This window comes from Monopterus albus, unplaced genomic scaffold (genome assembly GCF_001952655.1).
Source record: "Monopterus albus unplaced genomic scaffold, M_albus_1.0 scaffold237.1, whole genome shotgun sequence".
Taxonomy (NCBI): Eukaryota; Metazoa; Chordata; class Actinopteri; order Synbranchiformes; family Synbranchidae; genus Monopterus; species Monopterus albus.
Genome location: NW_018128117.1, coordinates 547,296 through 565,572, shown reverse-complemented (window position 1 = coordinate 565,572; position 18,277 = coordinate 547,296). Strand labels below are relative to the sequence as shown.

General features: G+C 41.8%; 2 protein-coding genes across 5 annotated transcripts in view; one reads left to right on the top strand and one right to left on the bottom strand.

Annotated features, from left to right (window-relative positions):
* The first annotated feature begins 2,588 nt into the window (after positions 1 to 2,588).
* On the top strand, positions 2,589 to 14,312 carry supt20 (SPT20 homolog, SAGA complex component). Of its 4 annotated transcripts, none has more exons than XM_020620456.1 (23): positions 2,589 to 2,677; positions 2,848 to 2,883; positions 3,049 to 3,174; positions 4,257 to 4,383; positions 4,489 to 4,592; positions 4,874 to 4,990; positions 5,161 to 5,214; positions 5,493 to 5,632; positions 5,781 to 5,937; positions 6,692 to 6,748; positions 6,879 to 6,956; positions 7,485 to 7,654; positions 7,751 to 7,783; positions 7,895 to 8,006; positions 8,223 to 8,328; positions 8,954 to 9,109; positions 9,443 to 9,755; positions 9,844 to 9,956; positions 10,089 to 10,144; positions 10,766 to 10,876; positions 11,211 to 11,301; positions 11,983 to 12,071; positions 14,157 to 14,312. In XM_020620456.1, exons 1-23 carry the CDS (start codon positions 2,675 to 2,677, stop codon positions 14,286 to 14,288), a joined length of 2,481 nt encoding a protein of 826 aa, XP_020476112.1. In that variant the 5' UTR covers positions 2,589 to 2,674; the 3' UTR covers positions 14,289 to 14,312. The 4 variants fall into 4 exon arrangements, with proteins under 4 accessions (XP_020476112.1, XP_020476113.1, XP_020476111.1 ...); XM_020620457.1 differs by having other exon boundaries at positions 9,841 to 9,956; positions 10,802 to 10,876; XM_020620455.1 differs by having other exon boundaries at positions 9,841 to 9,956.
* Positions 14,313 to 15,142: 830 nt separating this feature from the next.
* exosc8 (exosome component 8) overlaps positions 15,143 to 18,277 on the bottom strand; it is a 4,447-nt gene continuing 1,312 nt past the window's right edge. The window contains exons 2-11 of the mRNA XM_020620478.1: positions 18,225 to 18,248; positions 17,696 to 17,759; positions 17,515 to 17,588; positions 17,370 to 17,415; positions 16,775 to 16,880; positions 16,631 to 16,676; positions 16,437 to 16,533; positions 16,052 to 16,172; positions 15,857 to 15,963; positions 15,143 to 15,283 (exon numbers count right to left, since the gene is read on the bottom strand). Of these exons, the coding sequence (XP_020476134.1) occupies positions 15,165 to 15,283; positions 15,857 to 15,963; positions 16,052 to 16,172; positions 16,437 to 16,533; positions 16,631 to 16,676; positions 16,775 to 16,880; positions 17,370 to 17,415; positions 17,515 to 17,588; positions 17,696 to 17,759; positions 18,225 to 18,248 (804 nt within the window). The 3' untranslated portion in view covers positions 15,143 to 15,164. The remainder of the gene's footprint in view (positions 15,284 to 15,856; positions 15,964 to 16,051; positions 16,173 to 16,436; positions 16,534 to 16,630; positions 16,677 to 16,774; positions 16,881 to 17,369; positions 17,416 to 17,514; positions 17,589 to 17,695; positions 17,760 to 18,224; positions 18,249 to 18,277) is intronic.

Below are 18,277 nucleotides of genomic sequence, written 5' to 3'. Positions count from 1 at the left end.
ATACTGATGTTTTCATCATTATGTTAATTTATCCAGAGCAGCTTCATCACCATTCAACACACAGACCCATTACCTCACTCCTCATATTGTATTCATAACAAATGTGCCTGCAGTAACTTTGGGGGGTTTATTTGACTCAGCTTATTGTACAAACCATGAAGCTAAAATACTATCACATGGTTTAAATCCAGGATGTCTATGCACATGCCATGTTTCTCTGGAATACTGCCATACATTTTAGTCTCACATAATTTTATGTCTTTCTTCATTAAGGTTTTCAATAGAATGTCCAGCTGTTCAGTATTATATGCATATACTGTCCAAGTTCCAACCAAGCACTGTCTTTACTGTTGAGGATATAAAGAATGAATTATTTGGAGGGTGTATGCCAGTTCAGCACCATAGCTTGGGTCTTTGGTCATGTCCTGAATACAAACCAGTCAGAGTAAGAAGCTCCAGAGATGGTACGGCCAATATTAATCTTACTTGTCTTTACTCTTTTTATTTATTTATATACATTTGATTACCCATCCATTTGATTTTTTTTATCCCTGTCCAACAGCTCTGATTAAAACCAGTGATGCCTAATTTTTGGTCAGTTAATCACTTAATAAAGCAAATGTTGGAACTGGAGTCAATAAAGAAACATTCCTATAAGAAGAATTTCACACAGATGAAAGCTTACTTTTTGAACTATCGCTGACCCCAAAGCAAGCCCTGTCATGTATGTGGACTTTCAGCACTTGACAAAAATAATCTGTTTGTGTGTGTGTGTGTGTGAAGCAGGTGAGGACCAGTCCTAACTGAACCCCACCCAGAACCTTTCTGCGATCATCAATGAACTGCTTTTACTGTTGAGACGTTGATGTTGAAAGAACACTTTTCAAGACAGAAAGAAGAAATAACAAGCTGTTCACTGAAGCTTTCCTGTCAAATTAACCTGTTTAAATAGCATCACAAAGCTTTCATTGGCAAGTTTCTAAACACATTCAAAGAGTTTTATGTTTGGTTCTGAGGAACTGAAATCACAGTGCTTGATCAAAAGTAAAATTCTGACAAGTTTAATGAGATCAGTTTTTGAGTAACATCTAAAGGAAACGTACAACAGGTCAGACTGTAAAAGGGTATCCTGACTTTTATATCATCTAGACCTGTAAAACTGATTCACTGACTCTCTGGATATTAAATATGCACCTTTATAGAGATATTCCAAGATTATGTTCCTATAACTGCTGTAAACATTTGTCTTACATTATACAGACACAGCTTTTCTAACCTCTATAATATATTTGATATTTCTGATTCCACTTTGCCTTTATGTTACTGTTGTTGGACTGCTCCAGTGTAGAACCCAGCTGAATGAACTTGTTATCCTGCTCTTCCCCCTACTGTACAGTTATGGGATCATTATGCTATAAGATGATGTTATAAGTGAAAAGTTTTAATCATCTTTTATCTTCTTTAAAATGAGCACAAACATATATATCCCTGAATATTTGCTTCATAATTAACAACAGTTGCAAATATACACATTTGCCAGATTTTCAATAACATAATTCTTTGTCCACATAATGGACACAAAGTAGCATAATGTAGCAACAGCTATGGCACCACCCTTACTTTTCTACTCCCATCCATTCTTTTGCCACCTTCATTCTTTTCATTCCTCTTTTTTAAGTTCAGGAAATAAAAAGTAGGTTAGCTAAAAGTGCATTAACATTTGAAACTTTGCCTTTAATGTCAGGATGATGCGCATTTAGACCGCTTCTTTTCACTTCAAAAATCAAGAAAATATGCAGATTGTTCAAGGCGCCCAAACTTCTGCACACATCTGTAGCTTATCCCACACGTTACAGACAGTGTAACGTTAATGGAAAGTAATCTCCACTTAACAGGTAGCCTCTGTTTGAAGCCCCCGTTGTACAGGAGCCACTTAGTATAGTTCCTCCCACCGCTGCTCAAACCGGAAGTTTAGCTGTTGTTGTCACACTGGAAGAAAATGGCTGCTGCTCCGACTTTTTTTCAATGAAGATACTGAAATTTCAATTTCATTTCGTTTTCTTGCATTGGAACTACAGTCGATCGCTATGCAATCTAGAAGGCAAGTCCATCCTGTTGGTTGAGATTGACCTTGCTTTATTGCTTTGTGTCTCAGACGACGTAACATCGTTAGCGTAGCTGGTAACTTACATCTCCACTAGGAACGGGCTAGCATGCTAACGTTAGCCACGTTAGCCTCAGCCGTTAGGCATCAGCGAGCTTGTTGCTATTCAGCTACTGACTTCACTGGACTCACAGATATCAGAGTTCACTAAACCTAGCTACACAGTTTTATCGACTGTGAGACGTACTGTGCATGTATTTACTTTGCTGAAGCGTTTACATTATAAGCAAGGGATAAAACAACTTAGATGAAACAGTTTGTCACGTCAGTATGCATAGCTGTATATGAGTGGCATCTGAATAAGTGCCAGCAATGCTCCTTGGCAGCCCACCATGCACACAGAGTCTGTGTGCCTGTGTTTATTTATCTACTGTCTGTTTTTGTTTGGTCGTGCTACGTGCAATACGTCTGCTGCGTGACTGTGCAGGGTGTGAATGGTCCCCATAGGAAGGTGACAGTGTGGGGCAGACAAGACAGCATCACTTGCCTTGCAGCTGGCGGTGGACCACAATGGTAAGTTTCACCTCTTTCAGGTCGTTTACCTCCACATATTTAGAGGACATCCAGAGTTATGTTTATATAGCAAATAAAATATTCCACCACTATTGGCACAGTTTCTTCCCACCACTTGGCAGTTCTCATTGTGACTAATCTGTGTTTCATTTTACTTTTATTACCCTCAGCAACAGGTTTTGGAATATGCATTGGATCGAGCCGAGGTAAAAGCCCTTATTTCAGTCTTGTGCATTTGTGTTTTTGTAGAAAGGGAAGCTAATAGTGTGGTTTCACAGTTCTGTACACCTATTGAATATAATATGCTCTGACCATAGTCAGACATTATCCGCCCCAACTTTCATTAATATAATGTATTATCTGTTATTCAGTACATTGCTGAAAGTGCTCGACAACGGCCAACCAGAAGAAGAGTTTCATCCGGTGGGAGGAAAAGTTTGTATCAGAAGCTGTATGAGCTGTACATAGAGGAATGTGAGAAAGAGCCAGAGTTAAAGGTTGGTATTTTGTATTTTGACTCAGTTATACTTTCAAACCTTGTTCATTCTAGTCTGTAGGAAATGAGTGGTAAAAATTTGTTTTGTTAGTTTTTTTTTAACTGTGGTTTCTGTGGATGCTTTCACGGGTGTTGTAGAAACGTTTCTACAAATGTTAAGGATGAGAATTGAAAAGTAAAAAACATGAAGTTTGGAGAAGAGGATTTGTATTTGAATCTTTTATTCTTTGCAAAGAGGAGTATACAAATGACCACAGTAGACAGTACAGAGTGTTAGACAGTACAGTCTCAGTTGAAAACTCAAAAAATCAGACAGTGTCTGTGTATATTTATAATCACTTTCCAGACTGGAAGATAAGAAGTTTATACAAAAGAGGAAAAGAGTTCACACTCATGTCCTAACACCTTGCAAGGAAATCATACTTTGCTCCATAGCAACACAAACATCTCCCACAGCTGAGTTTGTACTTTTGACACACAAGTTCTAGGAGCCTGAAAGTAAAGCAAAGAGCAGTAGGAAAGAAACATCACCATACATGGAACTGTCATTTTACTTTTAAGCATTACTGCTTCTAAACATTCAATGGAAAATGACCACCGCACAGGTTATCTGTAAACTGCATGACAATGTATTAAAAGAATAGAAGTGAGAATTTACATATAAGTGATCAAACTACTTTTGCAACACTACACTTTTTAGAGTATGTCTTTTTCTAACTCATGTCTAGAGTGGACTATCAAAGTTAGCTCCTGTTTTGTTTGCACTAAGCAATTAAAAATGTCTAAATGTATTTGTTATTTGTGAAGTAATGCAGTCAGAATGATTGGTAAATGTGGTGTTTAAACATGGGACTTTGTATCATATATATATATGATAAAGTAGTAGTTCTTAAGTTTTCTGTTATAAATGCATATTAAACTACTACTTTATACACCTATGCAGCTTTAGTCCGGGGTAAATGTGGGTCAGAAGCAATAAAAACTTTTTTTCTCACATGGAATTAGCATGGGATGTAACCTGGGAGATTTTTGTTGCTAATGTGGCAGAGTAGTCAGTTATGTGTTTTGTTTGTCTTTCTGGAGAATTTGAGGAGAAATGTGAATCTGCTGGAGAAGCTGGTGTCTCAGGAGTCTGTATCATGTCTGGTGGTCAACTTGTACCCTGGGAATGAAGGCTATTCTTTAATGCTCAGGGGCAAAAATGGATCTGGTAAGAGAAGTGAATTAAGCAATTATCCAAGCCCACCCATTAGTTTTCTAATCTGTTTAGTACAATAATCTCATCTGCAATATCCATGCTTATGTTGCTTATTAGATTCTGAAACAATTCGTCTGCCATATGAAGAAGGAGAACTGCTGGAGTACCTGGACGCTGAGGAGTTGCCTCCTATTCTGGTGGATCTGTTAGAAAAATCACAGGTCTGTATGCATGTCTGCACATGTACTGTACATATGGCCATTTAGTAGATTTTGAGTTGTTTCCACACTAAATGTAAGTAGATGCCATTTGAATGTCAGGTTGCAGTAGTGTAACCTTTAAGACTTTGTGCATGGTTCATATTTATGTTTTAAATGTCTAAAGAGAGCAGGACTACATGAGGTTTCAGTTCTTAACATCCAGTAATAGTTTCTTGTTGCTTTTTGCTTAGTAATTGCCCTTTTTGTGCTCATTGTTGGCTGCTGTGTGTATTGTGTCTCAGGTTAACATCTTCTACTGTGGCTGTGTAATAGTAGAGGTAAGAGACTACAGGCAATCTGGAAACACCAAGATGCCCACCTATCAGAGCAGACACATCCTGCTGCGGCCAACCATGCAGGTAAACTAGGAGAATGTGTTGAAAGCCTCTTTCACATTGATCAATACAAACTGTATAACTGATACTCAAAAAAAAAAAAATATCTGAGCAAGTATAAGTTTGACCTGGACTGAGTGAAAAATAATCGCCTACAAAAAGCTATCTTGTTTATATCTGTTTTTGCCCCACAGACTCTCATCTGTGATGTCCATGCCATGACCAGTGACCACCACAAGTGGACACAGGTAGTGTCATGTCATGTGTCAAACCCTGCTCCGCCTGACACGTCACTACCAATCAACGCTTTATCAGTTCACCCACATCAAACAACACAGCACAAAACATTTCTGTATATATTGTATTTTTCTTTAACAAATTCCAATTCCCAGCATCTCCACTGCCTCACCTAAAGGACAGCTTCTTTCCCATAGTAGTGGGCAGTCCTTCCTTGTGTGCCTTGAATCATTTTAGCATCAACCTATTTCACAGGTGTCATGTGTAGCATCTGTGCTCTTTGCTTTAGGATGACAAATTACAGCTGGAGAGTCAGTTGATTTTGGCCACAGCTGAACCTCTGTGCCTGGACCCCTCCATTTCTGTCACTTGCGCAGCCAACCGCCTGCTGTACAACAAACAGAAAATGAACACTCGCTCCATGAAACGGTACTGAATACGGTCATGCTTTGAATGTGGTCATGACAGAAATGTAGAAGGCATGAAAATAGAAGCTCTGTGAGAAGAAATGGTCAGTGAATGAAGCAGAAGCCTTGATTGTTTTAAGGGACAACTTTCTTGTTTGTTTGCATCATAGGTGTTTTAAGAGACATTCTCGTGCGGCGCTGAACAGGCAGCAGGAGCTGTCCCACCTGCCCTTGCCACCACAGCTACGACTCTACGACTATCTACAGAGGAGGAAGGAGAGAAAGCCTGCCCCCGTCATAGACCTGAAGATCTCAAAGATTGGAAACGTAAGCCTGTCTACTCTGTAAACACACAGATTTGATGAAGTTCATTGAAGCTGTTTACCATTTAATAGACCCTCTCCTACATGATGAAAAGTTTAGGGCTGTTCTGAATGGCAGTTTTTGGGCTCCAGATATTTGGCGGTAACAGTCGTTGAATATTTGAAGATTCGCCGAGAGTGGGTGGGGCAGTGGGGGTTAATTGGCTGACGTTGTCCTGCAGCAAAAATGACCTCTTTGCCCATCTGGCAGTATTTTGGGTTAAAAACAAAACAAAAAGCTGGGTGTCATTTTAACCAGAAACAGCGACCATCAGCAGAAGCTGCAACCTGAACGATTTCCACACAGAGCTTTGCTAACTAGATTGTAGGTGTCACTGTGTGGCGGCAGCAGCAGAGGGCGGCGTCTCGACTATCCAAATACTAAAACTGAAAACTGATTACCTACCCAACGAAAGAATATCCGAATAGTCGGATATTCGGGCCAGCCCTAGTAAAGTGTTTACCAGTTTGTCCACCCACCTGTCTGTGCCTCATGACAGTTAGACATTTTAAAGAAACTTAAAAAATGTTGCTTCCAGTGTGTTACCATGTTGTGTTTTTAAAACTATGTTCTAGATACGTTAAAGTTGCTAAAACAACAGGTGAAAGCAAGTTGACCTCAGCACAAGTCTGTGTGTACGCTCATAGTGCTCTCTCACTTTTTGCTTGTACCTCTTTTTGTTTGTCTCTGCTGCTGTCTCATCTGTCATCACTTGCAGTGTGTTGACATGTGGAAGCAGAGCAACTGCCAGCTATCTGTACCGAAGGAAATCGATGTAAGTGTTCCACTAAAACACTGACACTTAAACACTTGCCCCAGCACCACTTAAAATCCACTCAACTCATAGTCTGGCAGTTATAATATAGAGCATTTAAAACCAGATGGATTTGTTTGTGTTGCTCCAGGTGGAAAAGTACGCTGTGGTCGAGAAATCCCTGCAGCTGGAGAACTCTCAGCCCACTACTGTGATTTGGCCTGCTGAGGTAAGTGTGACCGCAGTATTAACATTTTATGAAGGGTACAGATCACTACGGTTTAGGCTCAGAAATAAGCAGCAAGTGGTTGTGCGTAATCTATAATGCTCTATTGAAAACAAAATCAGAGTTGACTTTGTTAACACCCTGCAATTTGCAAAATGACAAAATGCTTTTGTTTTATAATTATGAGAAAATGTGTGAGCAGAGGAAAAACATTGTTTAATAGCGTAAACCATTAATACTGTTGTGCTTCACCTCAAAACTACTGTAAACATGGAGCATTTCTGAATTACACATATGCTGCTGCTGTTGAGGGAGAACAAAAAATCATGCTGGCCTGCAGACAGACTACACCAGGGACGTTGCTTTTTTCCACAAACTGTCCTGCTTCACATTTTTGTAACATCCCTCATCCCTTATGAAAGCGAACATCTTGCTGGTCTGCTGAAAAGTTTGGTTACAGACACTACTGAGCTCCACTCTGCATGTCATGCAAACCCCTTTTATTTAGTTGTCTTTGCTTTCTTTACACAGGAAGTTGTAGATGACTACACATTTGAGTGTGAGGTGGGGGGCCAAGCACAGAGGACCAAGGTTTCTATCTTCCAGTCAATGGGAGACCCGCTGGTGTACGGGAAGATCTACTGCGCTAAAGAACCAAAAACAGAGGACAACGGCACAGACCTGAAGCTCATACATCCCCCGTAAGAACAGTGTGTGAGGCCAATTCAGTATACGTCACAAAGTTTGAAATGCCACCGTGAACTCATTCATCTTTGTCTCTTCTCTCTCATTCACAGCTTCCTCATAGGCTCAAAGATAGATGCAGACCGGTGAGTCACCTCTTTTCTTTTGTTTAGAGGCTGCTTTTGTCAAATATGCCAGTTTGAGGGATCTACCGTTGGAGAACAGGGCATAAATATTGTGTTATGTTTGTTTCATAGGTTTCTTACTCAGTACAAAGGAGTGTATGAGAGAGATGTGAAGTGTCAGGTCAAAATGTCCCATAACTCAGGCAATGTGGGACAGGGGCCACCCTCCCCCAACAAAGATGAGGTAGGCACTGCTTTGCTTAGATGCAGAAAAGGTTTGAGTTGCTCCAGGTTTGTGGAACTTGCTCAGACTTTTTGCATAGAATTTGACACCTCAACATTTTAATTTTTGAAGTATATTGAGCCTAATGAGCACTCTGACTATGCTGCAGCCACTAGTGAGAAAATTGTTTTTGTGGTGTACTCAGGCTAATCAACTGGCTTAAATGTCAATCTTCAGGGTGATGGTATTTCTCCATTGGTCCAGATGTCTGTGTTGGGAAAAGGGGTGAAGCACCGACCCCCTCCCATCAAACTGCCTCTGGGATCAGGCAGCAGCTCCTCAGGTACGTCTGCTGCTTCTGACAGAGATAAAGTGCAAACGTGGTGGTGGCCCATCACAGTTTCTGAGAGCAGTGTGGTAGAAGACAGATTCAGAAAGACAAGAAAAGAGCATAATTTATGTAATAATCTTCCCTGTTGCTATCTGTAGTACTGCTTTCACTGCAGCAAGTACAAAATCGCACTCTGTCTCATGGGGTTAGAGGAAAGAACTTCTGGAAATTGTAGAAAATAGGAATCCAAAACAAGGAAGACAGGTTGGTCGGAAAAGGGTGTGAGCAAACCTTAAATGGTAACAAATATCTGAACTGCATCATCATCATCATCATAGATTTATTAGCTCTAGCATCATAGTATTGTCGGAGGTGGATTTTTTCCTTTCATGGCTAGTTTTTCCGCTACTGGGTAGTACTGCGGTCAGGTGTTACAGGAGAAGGACCGACCCTCCAACCTTAGTCAGGTGTGGAGCATAAAAGGCACATACACTAACTTACATGAGCCTATGACGTTCTTAAATACAAAACAAGTTAGATAAGTGCAAATTCCCTCTTAACAGGAGTCGAACCAGAACTGTTGTTATACTCCCTGGTAATGCAAAGAGGACAAAAAAATCTTTTCTTTTTTCATCAGGTAATCTATATAGTTCACAAGCCACCAGTGGTCTACTCAAGTGTCCTACACCCCCTCCAGTCAAAAGCCAGTCTCTGAACAGGAAGCACTCCATGGAGCTGGGCCAGGTGGGGCTGCTCTCACCTGCCTCCCAGTCCCCTGTGGGTTCCACACAGAGTGAGTACAGCTGATTCTGACCAACTGCTGGCCTGCCTGTTTTCATTGGTTGTGAAAATAAGATCCCAAATTTTCCAGATCTGGAATTTTTCCAATGAAAATCATCATAAAAATATGGAAAAAAATTTAAAATACAGGGGTATATCTGGAACTTGACAAGCACACAGAGTTTTGCATCATAGACACTTTTCTCTGGGGAAATATGTATTTTAACTAAAACCAGTCGCTATGCAGGTCATCATAGTAATATAACTCTTTCTTAAAAAAATGTTTGGATATCACTTGCACTCTATCCTTTCAATTGTTTTGACTTATCCTCCACTACTCCTTAAGGATCGGGGACCCCCAAGCCATCCACACCAACACCCACCAACACGCCGTGCTCGACCCCTCACCCCACTGACTCCCTCACTGCTCCTCTCTCAGTGACCCCTACCCCTTCAGACCCTTCTATGGTGCAGAGCCAGTCGCAGCCCGCCCTCCTCACACCTTTTGCTCAGCAACAGCTGGCTCTAAGCCAGCCCCTGCCCGTCATGACCATTCCCCTGCCCACCATGGGTACATCCATCACCACGGGAACCACCTCGTCACAGGTCATGGCCAATACTGCAGGGCTCAATTTCATCAATGTGGTCAGCTCCGTCTGGTAAGACTGTATAAAGTCTTTGACACCACACTGCCACTTGCTATACACTGTCACTTTTCATGACGATCCTGTTCCATTTGTGTAGCAGTCCTCAGACCTTGATGAGTGGCTCCAACCCCATGCTGGGGCCAGGTTTTAACCTGAGTGGAATCCTGCCATCTGGAAGCCTCATGCCTACCATGCAGTCTGCAGCACAGACCGGTAAGATTTTTCAGCAGAAGCAATTAAAATAGAACCCTAACCTTCATTAACTAGTTAGGTGTGCAACCGAAGTTATAGGTGTAATGAAGACTTTCACAGAAAATGTGGTAAATACTCTGATTTGCGTTCTAGGGAGTCCTTTTGGCCTGAACAGCAGTGCTGGGTTGAGACCACTAAACCTGCTGCAGGTATGGCCTGTTAGTCTTTACTTAGTAGCATGCACTTGACATAGAGGCCTAATCCTGAGCCTGTTACCAACCTGGAACAGTGGCGAGCTGAGTGTGAATCATCCACACATCTTAATTTCCTCACACTTCCTTTTCCTGCACCTCACTGCATATCCCATGCAGTGAACACCCAGTATGTTGTACCACTGGGGCTTACATCTTCTGTATGTGGTGACCTAAGTGGAACTGACAACATCATCCTCACATAATTAGTGCCACCTTTTACCTCTTGAGATGCAAAGAGTCTCAGTAGAAAGGCCTTTGCTGGGGGAGGTCAAGGAATAGTGCAAACAAGGGGATAATCTGATCACAGGCACAGCTGAAGATCTTATACCACTCCCCTTATAGTAACTTTATAGTTTTGATATTCCGATAGTGACTAGTTACCCTGTGCTGATTGATTACTTTGTTAATTCTCCCATTTCCCCCTGCTCTTGACCCTTTGTGCTTACATGTGCACCATTCTTTTCCCTATGCCTCTCCTGTCTCCTTCGCCAACCCTTCCTTTATCTTCATCTCCCTGTCTGTCACACCCCCTGCTTTGTTTGTTGGTGTGCGTGTGTTTGTGTGTTACATTTCCAGCTCCCCACTGGTCCTCTCATCTTTAACTCTCTGCAGCAGCCACAGCTGCCCCAGTTCTCCCCACAGCAGAGTCAGTCGGCCACCTCCAGTCCTCAGCAGCAGGGGGAGACGGTGAGACACAGTCACATTTACATGCAAACACAAAACAAGCACATGCAGACAACTTAATATTTTAAGGAAGTGATAACTGAGCCAAAACCACTGGGCTGTGTGTCAGAGTTGCTAAAAGGAAGCTGCTCCTAATAAAGTTGGGGTATGGCGTCTATTGACAAATGTGGCTATAGAACAAGACTTTGAATGTGCTTGGGTGAGCAAGGTGAAGTGTAGACCTGAGTCACAGTAAAAAGGCTATAGAATGACTTGATGACAGCTGTGTATGTAGTCCAGTGATTTTTGTGATGCCAGTGATTGTGTGTGATGGCCTCACTGTTGACTTTCTTTGCAGGGTGACCAGGGGTCAGATCAAAATTTAGGAAACCAGCAAACAGCGGTCATTAACCTGGGAGTCGGAGGCTTCATGTCTCCACAGGCAACAGGTATGACCCACATAAACACACAGACACAAATGCAACCCACAAAAGTTTCTCTTAAAACATTTCTTTTCATGCAGTCCCTTAACCTGTTTCAAAAGAAGCACTAACTAGTACTAATAAGATAAGATTTACTAATGTATTCATTATCATAACTGTACATAGGACTCATTGTAACTAAACATGATAATTTTACTGACGTTAGCCTTTGTTGCTCTCAATGGAGCATGTAACATCTGACAGGAGAGACTCAACTTCCCCTTCTTCTCTGCTACATTTTCTTTTTCTGTTATTTTTTTGCCCCCACCCTTATGTTTTTTCCTCTTGCACTGTCTTCCTGTCCTCCTTCTCTACTTGTCCTACTCACTCCCACTTTTCTGGTTCACCCCTTTCTTACTATTTGTCCATAATCCACTTAAAATTCTTCATGCACACGGTCATTTACCTGTGCTGCTGGCCTCCCCTGCAATGTTCCTTCTTTTGTCTCTTTCTTTCATTTCATGTCTTTTCCTGCATGTGGTTATTGTCACCTGACCGCTTCCTCACCACCTTGCCCCTCACCCTCATTAATGTCCCCCTTGTGCCTTTTCTCTCTTCATACTTTATTCTGTTCCTTCTTTTGCTTCTCTCCCTCTTGCCATCACATCGTTCCCTGTGGGGCACCCTCTCTCCATCCTCCACCCTTAGTGCTGTCCCAGTTGGGCTGTGGGCTGGACGGGTCTGGGCCCCCGCTGCCTTCTCCAAGGCTTCAGCAGCAGCACCAGCCACAGGTCCAAGTAATACAGCAACTTTAATTAAACATCTATATACACATATACACGTTTGTAGAAGCCAAACACTGAGTCTAGATTCATCAGCCAACTCTCCATGCCTTCGCATAGCAGGCAGGCGTATGTTGTCCTACACTAGGAACTAGGTAAATCAGCTTTATGCTTTGCCAGTCTAAAAAAAAGTTTCTTAATCTTTCATTGGTATATTTCATCAGACCTGGGTAAAATTTAAATGGATGTTAAAAACACTTTGCAAACAATTGTGAACTATATGTCACACAATATACATTCGCCACCTCTAACAATCTGAATTGTTAGGGCTTTGAACATTTGAAAAAAATAGACATAACCACTGATGTGAGACTAATAAAAGCATTTTAGCTTATAAGTTCACTGTTTTCTTAAATATGCTTTTTATATACAGTCAGGGAAAAAATGATTTGAACCCCAGCTGATTTTGTAAGTTTGTCCACTAACAAAGAAATGATCAGTCTACAATGTCAATGGTACGTTTATGTGAACAGTGAGAGACACAACAATAACAAAAACATCCAGAAAAATGCATTACAAAAAAAGTTATACATTAATTTGCATTTTCATGAATGAAATAAGTATTTGATCCCCTATCAGTCAGCGAGATCTCTGGCTCCCAGGTGTATTTTATACAGGTAACGAGCTGACATTGGGAGCCCTCTCAGCTCGTTACCTGTATAAAAGAGACCTGTCCACAGAAGCAATCAATCAATCCAGATTCCAAACTCTTCACCATGGCCAAGACCAAAGAGCTTTCCAAGGATGTCAGGGACAAGATTGTGGACCTACACAAGGCTGGAATGGGCTACAAGACCATCGCCAAGCAGCTGGGTGAGAAGGTGACAACAGTTGATGCGATTATTCGCAAATGGAAGAAACATAAATTAACTGCCAATCTCCCTCGGTCTGGAGCTCCATGCACGATCTCACCTCGTGGAGTTTCAATGATAATGAGAACGGTGAGGAATCAGCCCAGAACTACTCAGGAGGAACTTGTCAATGATCTCAAGGCAGCTGGGACCATAGTCACCAAAAAAACAGTTGGTAACACACTAAACCTACCATTGACATTGCAGACTGATCATTTCTTTGTTAGTGGGCAAACTTACAAAATCAGCTGGGGTTCAAATCATTTTTTCCCTGACTGTACAATTAAAAAAAAAAATCTTTCGACTTGGAACGAATAGTTGCAGCCTGCAGATCTGATTTTCATCAAAGTTCTCCTTTGGATTTATTTTTGTCTTTGTTGTAGAGCTACACCATTTACTCCATCTTGTGTTGTGTTTGGTTAATATGTTGTTTGACATAGCTCACGGCAGTCCAAGTACTCCCACCAGCCAACACACTAGAGCTTGTGGCACTTCCGATGGCAGAAACTAACAGCGTGTCAAAGTGGGAGGCATGTTCTTAGAAAGCACTTAGCGACAGGATCTGAAATATTGTGATTGGGTACATACTGTTGACATGTTGCTGACCGCATCATGACAGATTAGAGATAGTAGGATGCTACACTGTAAGCATGAAGTTTATTGTGTTAGATTTTTATTTTTTCTTTTCCCAGTTGAAGTTGCTGACTTCAAGCAGAAAGCACGGGTCCTAAGCTGCATGTCTGTTGTTGCCACAGCCAATAATTTTTGTCTCCAGAACACCACTGGTGCTGCTTGACTGTATCCTGCCTCACTCCCCAACGCATCCCAACCCGCCCCTAATCTGTATCTCTTCCTTCTTCTCCCTCCCCTCTACAACCCATTCACCTCTCCTCTGTGTTTCTCCGTGCACTCCTCTTGTACCAGGCTTTAGTTCAGCTTCACTAACCCATGCCACACACAGTATAGATATCTATGACACTACGTATCCTGCCGGTAATCTAAGATATCATTTGGTTCCAGTTTCAATGAGGGAGTCTGCTCAACACTGGTGCCAGAGAATGTTTTTAACTGTGCTGCAGATGCTTAGATATATCTTAGATCCACTGACAAAACACGCATTATGTTGCTTGTTGTAACTTAACTGAAAATGCTTCTGATATTTTCACTTTTCGTCTGTCTCTCTGGACAGTTGCAATTCTTGCAGCACCAAATGGCTATGGGAGCAGCACCTCCTCAGGGGGGAGCGCCACGGCAACATATCGCCAGTCAACCAAGAAGTAAGAGGAAGAGGAGCACGCCACAGCCCCTCCCTAAGTCATGACAGACTAAAGTCACACTAAGAACTCTTCCCGCTGCTACACAAGGATGGGAATGATTCATACTGTGCTCTTTGTCTGCCTCTCTATAGTGACTGCAGACAAAAAAAGACTTTTCTGTTTGTCTTTTTCTAGCTGACAAATTTGTGTGGAATGGTTGTCAGAGGTTTTGGGGAACCAAAACTGTCTCCACCATCAAGGACAGGGTTTTTTAGATCAGGAAGCCCTACACATAAAGAACCTTAGTGATATTTTTTGAAATGCTACAGAAGATGGTTCTCATAGGTAGCGGGCTTCCAAAATAACAAATCGCTCCTTCAGGAAGACTTTTTTTTAAAGGAGGCCTCGTGGACTGAGAGGATCATGAATGCACATTCTCAGACGATTACTCATGAGCCTGTCTGATCCTCTTCCCTCTGTTTGGTGGACCCCAGTAGAAACTGCCCTTTAAGCACGGATACCAGTTGAGCTTACTTGACACCAAATCCTACATATAGACCTAACCATTACATGTGAAAATGCAAATCTGATCTTAGACTAGTGCCTGGGGGCAGCGCCTACCTCTCAGTGTGTTGGAAGTCTTTCTTCTGTTTGCGATACCGGCACAGGGCTCAACTAAGGACTCAAGATCAACATGCAAGACAGCGTACCTGCTTTTGTACAACACATTTTGAAAAAGTGTTTCCTTTTAATTAGTTCAGGAGCCATGTGCGTATTCTTACAAGACATCAACCGAGTGTGTGAGTGAGACATTTGTGGACACCGAGAAATAATTTTTTAAACAGTCTTTGTCAGCAGTTTTATTGTTATTAAAAAAAAAAAGAATATATATTGACAGTGGAAAATACAGCTTTTAGATAAAACGCTTTGTCTGAGGGTCTTTAATGTGCCGTCTTCACGCTATGTATGACTTTGTCAATGAGTTCCTGAATCTCTCGCTGTCGCACTGTTGCTCGGCTGATACACTCCTGCAGCTTCTCTCCGGACAGTGACGTTCCACCTGGGCCAGAGGGCAAGACTATTAGTGGTGGTGTTTGAGGGAATTTCTTTAAATTTGGCACAAATGTCCACTTGGACTAAAGGATGAACTGATGAGATTTTGGTGGTCAAAGGTCAAGTCGGTGACCTCATGTTTGTCCTATTACTATTTGAGTGGTTGGCGAAGGCAGACAACCACAAAGTGGTTTGTCTATGAGGATGTTTTATATGCCCTTGTGCTAATTTTGCATCTCTTTGCAGCTGTTTTGCATCTGTTTGAACTCATTTTGCATTTATTTTTTGGGGGGGCTTTCCAACAAGCTATGTTAACAGTCATTTCAGGGGCCCCTGAGCCTGTGCCTGGTAGGCTCATTCAGAAATCCATCCATGACTGAACTACACCTGAAATCCCAAGATAAACTGGGCGAGCTGTAGAACTGAAATGTAACCGTTGTATTCTTAAGCACTGCTCTGCACTGTTTACAATGGAGAGCTCCTAATCAGTTTTCCTTTCTGTAATCAATACGAAACTGGATTCATACACAGTATAAGTTGCACAGGGAGAAGCCGATCATTACAGGCTGTTGTTTCTGACCTGGTTTGTGTACAGAGCAGAGTCGATCCTCCTCATCTGTCACCACAGTGAGGTGAGCGGTCGACAGACTTTCCTCCTCAGCTGTGGGGTCCACGATCAGTATAGAGCTGCACAGAGAGCAGGCCGGGATCACACTTGTGAATACCGAATGCAGTTTTTCATCCTAGCTAGACAAACTGAAACTCATTTACTTACTCATCGAAGACACAAAAAGAGGCTCCGACTGGGTGTTTGTGAATATGTAACCCATGTCTTCTTTCTAAATTCACCTCGGGTGCACTTGTCTCTTTGTTGATGGTGACCTCTGGGAGCTGAGCTGTGGGTAGCAGTGAAACATTCAAGTTAATATACTGATAAAAAGAAGCTTACAAAACAGATACATCTCTTAGTGACCAAGGCTATGAACTACTAAAAGTGGGAGGCAGGAAAGTTGTGTGAATGAGCCAGAGTATGTACTGGAGCAATATTAAAATAAGTAAAGATAAGAACACTTGGAAAATTTACTGCATACACTTAAATAATTGGGGATTTTCGCGTTTCAGTTGCACTGAACTCTTTTGCTACCACTCATAACACATACTATTCTTCAGGGCAGCCAGCAGGGCAATGACACAAGCATCCAGCACGTTTCCATCATAGTCGAGACATATCATGTCACAGTAGAGCACCCAGCAGAGCTGTAACCAGAAACAGCAGGGTCAGGACCAGTGAGCCCAAGATTTACAGCAGTCACAATTTAACAGCACCAGTGTATGTGCATAATTCTGGGTTCACCTTTCCTCTTTCAATGCACAGGTCCTCTGTTTGTATCACTTCAGAGCTGAAAAACCCATGTAAGAAAAAAAGTAGGTTAGTAGAAGCAGCAAACGGCAATAAGAGAGAGAACACCCACCCAGTGAAAACTAAGGCCCGCTGCACCTTTCGATTACATCAGCGATGAACTGGCTGGCAGCCTGTGCCTGCTCTCCTGGTGGGCCTGGCCGAAATCGAGATGAGCACAGAGGTGGCAGATCCACGTTGGGTACTAACAAGGATCGAGAGATTTTTTTTTTTTTTTTTAATATCCCCAGAAGCTGCTCTATGTGTTATTATTCTTCCAGGATTCCATATATAGATTTACATCCACTCAGACACAAATCACAATAACTAAATGATAATAGGATGGAATTTCTTCTGGTTTTGGGCAACATACAGTTTACTGATGAAGTATAAGTAATATTTTCAGTATCTACTCAAGTTGAGACACACAAAGCAGAAATGCCAGGTTTTTGCATGGAATATAAAGTCATAAAAATGACATAATTGTCAGTCATTTCTTTTGAGACTTTTATACCTTGCCAAACATAATGTAAGTCACCAGCTAGTAAACCACCTAATTTTAAGGAAATAACTGCTTTAACAGTGTAAATGCACATAAAAACGCCTACTAAATGTATATTTTAATTATGTCAAGCTACATAATGATAGGATCTTTAAAGCAGCACCTGATACCTTCCTACTGTGCTGTACTGACCAATGTAACCTTTACCAGGTGTCTCCACTGTAGGGTTTGCCAGCTCCTACAGATGAAGGAACAAAACATATGATTAAACATATGTTTACCTGGTCCAGTTTAATTTAGTGAATGATTTTTAACTGCTGTGTTAATGACCATTTACCGCTTTGACGCCACAGATGACCGTGGTGTTCCCAACCTTCACCAGGGCTGACCCGTCAGCTGTGGTTATGGGCCCTGAACAGAGAGAAAGTGATCCCATGTATCTTTAACCCCACCTCACCCCCACAAAAAAACAACACACAGTACCACATAATGTATATGAATCTGCAAGAACCACTCACCTATGTTTAGTGTTGTGGTTCTGAATTCTGACAGCTCCCGCCCATCAGGTCGACAGTTTTCTTTCTGAAAGGAGAATGTTTGAATGTAATACGAGTGCTGACAATAACATTAGTAATGAATAGGAATGTATTACCATTCACTTGTGTCAGCTATGGACTAAATCTGCTGGACAAAAGGTTTTGACAGAGGTGTCGACAGTTTGACATTTACATTCAGTGAGGTTACTCTTCAAAAGCTTTTGGGTGACATCTTCGCTCCGCACCTGCTTTGCTGTGCATTTATCGGTACGGTTTTCGGAGCCCAACGCTTCAGCGCCGGTGTTGTGTCGAAATATGTTTCCCCAAACCACAACCACTGAGGGGGCGGCTACGTAAAACGAGTTGCTAACACTTTTCGACACAAGACCGGATTGTAAGGTAAAAAAAATAAAATAAAATGTACAGCATCTGTAAAGCTTCATGCTGTAATGGACAACAAATGTAGTGGGCACTGATAATCACCCTGAAAAGTTAACGAGGACTAACTAACCTCCCCGAATGACTGAACTGAACACTACGGTAAAGTTCTGTGTTTTATCACTG